At 34.4% G+C, this 7387-nt stretch overlaps 1 protein-coding gene across 1 annotated transcript; it reads right to left on the reverse strand.

Annotated features, from left to right (window-relative positions):
• Window positions 1-291: 291 nt before the first annotated feature.
• On the reverse strand, window positions 292-7382 carry LOC110835751 (guanine nucleotide-binding protein G(o) subunit alpha-like). The gene is made up of 8 exons (XM_022076286.2): window positions 7217-7382; window positions 6854-7000; window positions 6583-6767; window positions 6340-6500; window positions 5933-6061; window positions 5728-5842; window positions 5258-5432; window positions 292-4640 (listed from the first exon to the last, which is right to left on the reverse strand). Exons 2-8 carry the CDS (start codon window positions 6987-6989, stop codon window positions 4450-4452), a joined length of 1092 nt encoding a protein of 363 aa, XP_021931978.1. The 5' UTR covers window positions 6990-7000; window positions 7217-7382; the 3' UTR covers window positions 292-4449.
• Between the last annotated feature and the right edge of the window lie 5 nt (window positions 7383-7387).

Below are 7387 nucleotides of genomic sequence, written 5' to 3' on the forward strand. Positions count from 1 at the left end.
TTGGAGCAGCCAAGTATCTGTGCTTCTCATATAACCTTGTTGCATCCAGATTTGCTTGTGGGTACATTACTACATAGAAGTACTAAAACTTGCCTATATTGTGTGTCATACAACTACAGAAATCAGTTATGTAGTTCTGACCAATTAGAGGACTGACTTTTTTTTATATTTTACAACAGTTTATGCCATGACATTTTTATCAAAAAGATGTACAGTTTTTGATAACTGACAGTGTAAAAACATGCTTCATGGGCTGCAACATGAATTACAAAGGCCACAAAGATCACATCATTCTGTATAGAAAACTTTATTGAGGAACTTTTGGATGTCTTACACAACACAATAAATGCAAGTAGTACCTGTTTCCAGCCTAATTTTTACATAATTCATCCAAAAATGTGATACATTCATCAGGTACTTTGTTCTGCGTTCAACATATGGAACACCTAATTCTACAAACGCCACATAAGGTCTGCCCAATATGCATAATTAGTAACAAAAGACAGATAAGTCACATTCCATTTCTGATCACACATAATGAAAGAAGTGCATGTACTGGTTATGTGTTTGTTGAGAAAGTAAACATTAATCATGAAGCATATTTTCCATAAATACTGTTTTCTTACTATTGGCAACTTCATGTCCCAATATACAGTCATCAACTACTGTAGTACAGTACACTACAAAGTTTGCATAAAACAAAACAATAATTCTAACACAAACTATTTTAAGAAAGGAACATTGTTAAACTTCAATGGAACTTATAATAATAGTATGCTGAGTTGGTAGCCAAGGTTCTGCTCATTCATCTAAATAAATAAACTCAAAACACTCAACTGTAAGTAGAAATGAACAGTTCACTAACATGTCTCAGAAATATCTTGCAAGCTATGAACTAGGTGGACCAAACTGAACAACGGGATTTTGAACCATTCTTGTTCAAGAATTCCAAGGTTTGATCTTTGAGGCCAGTGATCACAAGGTCTGTGTCCCTTATAGTAAATTAAGGGTTCTACTTTTAAAATAAGTGGTGATCACTTTTATTGATACTTTCATAAGCCTCAAAGCAAAACTGTGAGATACAGATACAGCTGTGGAAACAACAAAACTATCACAAACTGCAGTTTCAATTACAGAAATGTGTTGGTAATGCACTAAGAAAGGGAAAGCATTCAGATAGATTTTGTGTTTCTTTAAAACATTGCAAGGAAACATGTTCACACTTGTTTCTGGTACAATTCAAAAATGAATTAAAAGGATTCTTTCTTTGTGCCCCCCTATAGTCATGGCTTATGAAAATGTCATGGACAAATATATTTTTCAAAATTAGAAAAAAAACAATAGATGACAGTATGGCTTCAGAAAGTTGTTCATTTTTACTTACAACTGGATTCCTTATAAATAACAAGCTACTTTATTTGTATGATGCAATCTTTCAACATGGCCTTACCAACTGATGTTAATGTATTACTGAACAGATATTACATTACAATTACAAATCTAAGACACCACATGACCATATATAGAAATTAAATAACAAAGTCGTCATAATACAGCTTTATTAGGCAAGACTGGACGAAGACATTGCAAGGTACTAAGCTATGGTTACGTGGACAGACTATCCATGACAATACATTTCAGTATTTAAGGCCCCTCAAATGGCGAGGTTCTAAGCTCTGGCTAATTTATGTCGTACAAAAATCCTGTTCAGTCAGTCAGATTCAGTGGTTAATAAGCTCCAGTCTACAAACCTCACAGCTGCCCCTAAACTCCATGTTAATAACTGCTCATCAAAGCATCATTAATAACACTGCGGACAGAACTAGTTCACTCTCAAACAGAAGATTAAATATAACAGAAAATAAATAAACTGACAGTAAGAGAAATAAAATACAATAACAGTACAACATGAACAATTATCTTAATGAGATGCAAATATTATATATTTAGAAACTTAATTTTAAGATAAAACTTAAAGGTATAATAAATATGAATCAAAGCATATAAGGGCAAAAAGATGTATTCCAATTTTATGAGTTTTTATTTTTTACGAGTGTAAATCTATTGTTTACACCTTAATCAAGAGAGCAAACATTAGACAGCATAGAAACATTCTTCTACTTTGTTAATTAGATATATGCCATACTGTGAACTGTAAACTTCCAGTTTTCTGAAATATGATGCCTCTGATATATGCAAACCATGTATGATCAGTACATACAATTACCCACTGTACTAAAAACTAAACATGTCTATATTTGTGGGTAAACTGTTCTAGAAATGTAGAGTTTGCACTAGATGAAGGTTATATAAAATTTCATGAATATTGATATTTCATCCATTAACCTTCAACAGTTATATGAAATAGAACACTTTCCCTAAAGTGAGCTTTAAGCATAGTGAAGTATGGGTGAATGCACTGTGTTTTTAAAATTGATCAGCAGTCCTGTTCTGACAAAAATATGAACTCTCATTTGCAAGTGGAATCCAGTTAGAAAGAACACTGAAATAACATTAGAAATCAAATTTTGTGACTGGATTAACCATGATGCTAGTGATGAAATGCCAAAATCAGATTATGCATACTCTGATGATAGGATTTCATGACTCCTTGCATCTGTCCTCTGTGATAATAAATGTCAATGTAACAATGGAAGGCATCATAGTATGAACTGGCTGTAGTCATTTAAAATTAAACATAAATATGAAAGAGAGCATTTAGCATAATTTACGAGCAAGCACAAAATATCAGAAATAGCTGAGCGCAGCAATATTGATTAAAAAAAGTAAACAATATGGAAGCAAACTACAACACTAATTATAAACAGTTTTGGTTTCAGATACTATTCAAATAATAAATACCAAAGTATAATAATTTAGTGGTTAAAAACTCGTGTATGATTTATATAAAACATTTATTGCATTCAGAAGTTCCAAAGTATCACAGGCATTCATCTCTTCCATGCATATATTTCTTTCATCATAAAATATTTATAACAAAATAAGATACATCTGAAAACATGTATAAAGCATCTGCACAGTTGTGATGGCATTTTGAGATCTCAAAAGTAAATGTGTTTACTTATCTATGTGGCACATAAGACATTCAAGTCAAGCACTTCTGGCAGACCAAAAGAAGTAAATGTGTTGTGGCTGGGTGGAAAAATGGGTTACACGGGTCAGCTGACTGATGTCAAAATATAACATTAACTGGAACCAAATTATTACTTTAATACTGTGTTACCTGCGCATTTCTCTTCCCTGGAAGGGTTCAGATAAGGGTGCTAATGTAAATATTCAACACTAATTTATAGTTTAATACTTATGTTCCTTACAAAACCCATCAATCCAACTGAAGCCCCATATAAACAAAAAATGGTCGTGAAAATGGTCTGATGCACCACTGTTTAGGACAAAGGCCCTTACTTTCCAAATTTTGATGATCAAAAACTTGGACACATGATTTACATAAGGATTATACAAATGGTCCATCATGGAAAAACAATACTGTCTACTTCACCTATCAGTAAAAGGGAAACACTTTCTCTGAAAAATTATATATGCCCAATCCAGGATTAACTGGTAACAAATACAGTTTGTCACTGTTATTCTGGGTTGTAGCACAGTGTGTACTTGTAGGTTACAACCCAGAAGATCAACAAAGACATCTTCACACTGCCATAAGAACCTCAGATCTCACATAAAGGATAGCTTATTTTCTTTACATTAATTTCATGTGATTTATTCATGTCTTTTGCTTCAAATGTATCAATAACAGAGAATGATTCTCAGCAAACTGCTAAATATGATGTCTTCCTACTTACTCTGCCCTCTTAGTCGCTTGTGATGGTATACCTGCTGCTATACTCCTCAGATTTGGTGAAGAGATGTTTCATTCATGTTACTTTTTACACATAAGAATAGATATGTGAAATATCATTATCTAACTTTACAGAACAGAGTCCCTTTCGAGAAGCCAAGCCATTCAACTAATCAAAAACCTCCTTGCCTTTTATGGAACCATAGAGTTCATCACAGTGCTCAAAAGAGCCTGACAGTGGACCTTGTACAGAGCCAGATGAATCCAGTCCATATCCTCTGACCATCTCAATATTATCCTCCTGCCATCTATGCCTAGGTCCTCAAGTAGTCTCTTTCTCCCCTTCAGGTTTCCTGACTAAAATGTACACAAAGAAGAATGATATTGTGGAATGAAGTATGCAGCTTTCAGACTCATTTAGTCTCAAATTTTGTGTCAGTATACCTTCTGAACTTCTGAATAAATACAAAATGGCAAGAGCCCTCAAAATAAACAACCTGTGCAGGAAAACAACATTTGGCAATAGAAAGACAGCATTGATGAACCGAAAGGTAAACTACCTGTTGCAATGTCAAAAACATAAAATCAAGTTTGAAGATATTGCACTGAATCACCCTGCAGGGTACCATCTACAACAGAGTCACTTGGTGGAGGTTCTCACGTATCACAGTGTCCATTACAACCTGGAACACAACCTGGATATTTGACGTGTCAGTGGCTGTGGTGAAGTGTGGGTAGATCACCTTTGCTGAGTTGTGGTTGCAAAGAGCAAACTTGTGCTGGATGAACAGAGCACCACGATCCACATCATAATCAGGTCCTGCAACAAAGCATCATCTGTTGCTTGTGGATATACCAGAATCTCAATCTATCATTCACATTAAAGGGATAGATACTGCAATTAAAAACCTTCACATATTTCTTATCCCATATTTTCTTATTTTGTACCTTAGCCAGTACATCCTCTACATTTAATACCAGCAATCATTTAGTCAAGCCATCTCTATCTGGGTATTTCTTTTGAGATTTTTGCTTTTCAATTGCAGAGCTCTTCCACATACTCTGTCTACATTCACTTATCCCATTTCATCTTTAACACATTCAAGCACATACAAACTATTAATTTATTCTCAATCCTGAATATTAATTTCTCCTGCGATGCTTCTAAAAATGTAATGTAATTTGTATTTTACTCTGATGGAATCCATATCTAATCTTTTACATTCTCTGATAAGTTGTACTCAATACTTTACTTCTATACCAATGTCAACTTGCTATACCATGCTGTCCTAAAATTATAAGGTTGCTATTGAAATTTGTCATTAGTTTATTTGCTACAAAGTTGTATGAGTGACAAAACACGTTTCAAAAAGTTAAATGACCTCCCACATTCCCAACTACCCAGGGATACTTTCCTGAAGCTGAACTGTCTGTTACCTTTATAATCTGGAAAATAGAGTCTAAGATGTCTTCCCGAGTATAAGATCTTCTCGCGAAACAAATCAAATTTGTTGAGGAAAAGTACAAAGGACGCTTCTCGGAAGAACCGATTGTTAACAATTTGTGCAAAAAGATTCAAACTTTCATCCAGACGATTTACAGTGGGATCCTCCTGTGAAAACAAACAAACAGCTTACTTCATGTACTTGTTAAACATCACTCCTGGATCAAGATGAATAAGAAGTAATTAACAATACTGATGATGACATTTTATCAGAAGTTCAGTACACAGCCCAGTGAATCCATCACCTTCACATTTTAGGTAGTATGCCATTTACAGTTAAAATAAATTAGTATGATACATTGTTACATGCTTTCATGTAAAGATAATAGTTCAGATATACAAAATACACACTACCATATATGCCTACACATGCATGTGATGTGTTTCAAAACTACAAACCTACCACAAGTGTCATATCATAGCCACTGAGAGAAACAACAAACATTACAGCTCGTACATCATCAAAACAATAAATCCATTTTCTCCGCTGTGACCTCTGACCTCCTACATCAAACATACTGAAAGAGACAAAAAGAACAGCATGAAGTGTGTATACACAGCTGTGCCTGCCTGTGCATCATACACCATTAAACACCACAGTTACATACCTTATAATGATGTCATTTATTTTAAAGTGAGTTTCAATTATTCCATTTGTCCGTACTCTAGCCCGCAGCACGTCCGTTGGCGTGGGAACATACTTTTCATCACATATTCTTTCCATGTTTTCAAACAAACTGTTGGAGTCAATCAGTTTAAGCAGAGAAACATTAGCAAAGAATAAAATTCCAGAGAAAAGAAATGGCAAAACTAAGTTTAAGGTTAATTCTTTTTCAGCTAGTAACACACAAATTTGGTATTATAAAAAAATAAGAAGTTACTGTTAATACATCTTCCATGTGTCTAGAGTCTGAGACCAAATGAGCCGTGACAGCCCTTTTTAGAATCCCAAGAATTAATTTTCTTACATGTTTATATTCCAATATTCACAGAAACAAATAATATCTCTACTCACTATATAGCTGAATCATTGAGTTCATACTCATAGCCACGAGCCACTGCCAATCGAACCCCTCGATCCTGCCACAGGGCTTGAAGAGCTATAGCAACATTTGGTAATATGTTGAAGCTCTTATCAAAACAACTGCTACTTATTAACACTGTCTGGGCATGAGCCTGAAAAGAAAAATTCATATTTACTTTTTGTCAATGTGCATTTTCAATACCAGAAACCATAAATATATTTTACTTTATTTACTTTATTCTTGGCAGACTGGAGATTGATTCTAAGTAGACCCATTCCTGTCAAAACATATTTCATTGATGAAAGTAAATTATCCATAACTGTTGGGCGAAAGCTTCGCAGTTCTTCTTTAGTAAAGCCATCACTGTGAATTATCTTCATCTGCTTTACAAGAGTGCTTTTCCCACTCTCCCCAGCACCTGTAACATTGGAGCTCTAAATGTCCATCCAATAAGTGTTATTTTCACATCTCAAACTCAACAAGTCTTACACAATAAGTTCTTACCCAGTAACAATATTTTAATAACATTGTGCTCCTGTTTGGCAAGTTCCCCAAGCTGTTTGTCAATTTCTTCACTTCTCCTTCTTGCTTTCGATTCTTCTCTGTCCAGTGTTAAACATCCACCCATCCCATTTTGCATCAAAAGACACACTGAAAAATAATTAAGGCCATATGAAAATTATAAGGGAAACTAACTGAAAAAATAAGGGGCAAGCTCTATGCAACATTTGTGACAGCTATTTAATACGCCCCCTTTGAATATCAAAAGAGATGCCTGTCCTGTTATTGTAGTCTTCTTCTAGAAACCTGTTGACAGCTACGCAGAAAAACATTAAATTATGGGTAATATAATTTAGCACATGTTACCTATTAATATGAGAAAACAATGACATGTGCGACCTCTTCTAGACGACGCGATGACGCTGATTTAAACCAAAGACATTAGTATTAAAGATATGATACTAAGTAACGCAAAACATATGTGCTCAAATGTGTCCTAAAAAATTGTATCCGTTATTATTTATAAGTACTTATGTA

Source organism: Zootermopsis nevadensis, unplaced genomic scaffold (assembly GCF_977971745.1).
Source record: "Zootermopsis nevadensis isolate Lab colony 2312 unplaced genomic scaffold, Znev_1.0 Znev_ptg000024l, whole genome shotgun sequence".
NCBI classification, from domain to species: domain Eukaryota; kingdom Metazoa; phylum Arthropoda; class Insecta; order Blattodea; family Termopsidae; genus Zootermopsis; species Zootermopsis nevadensis.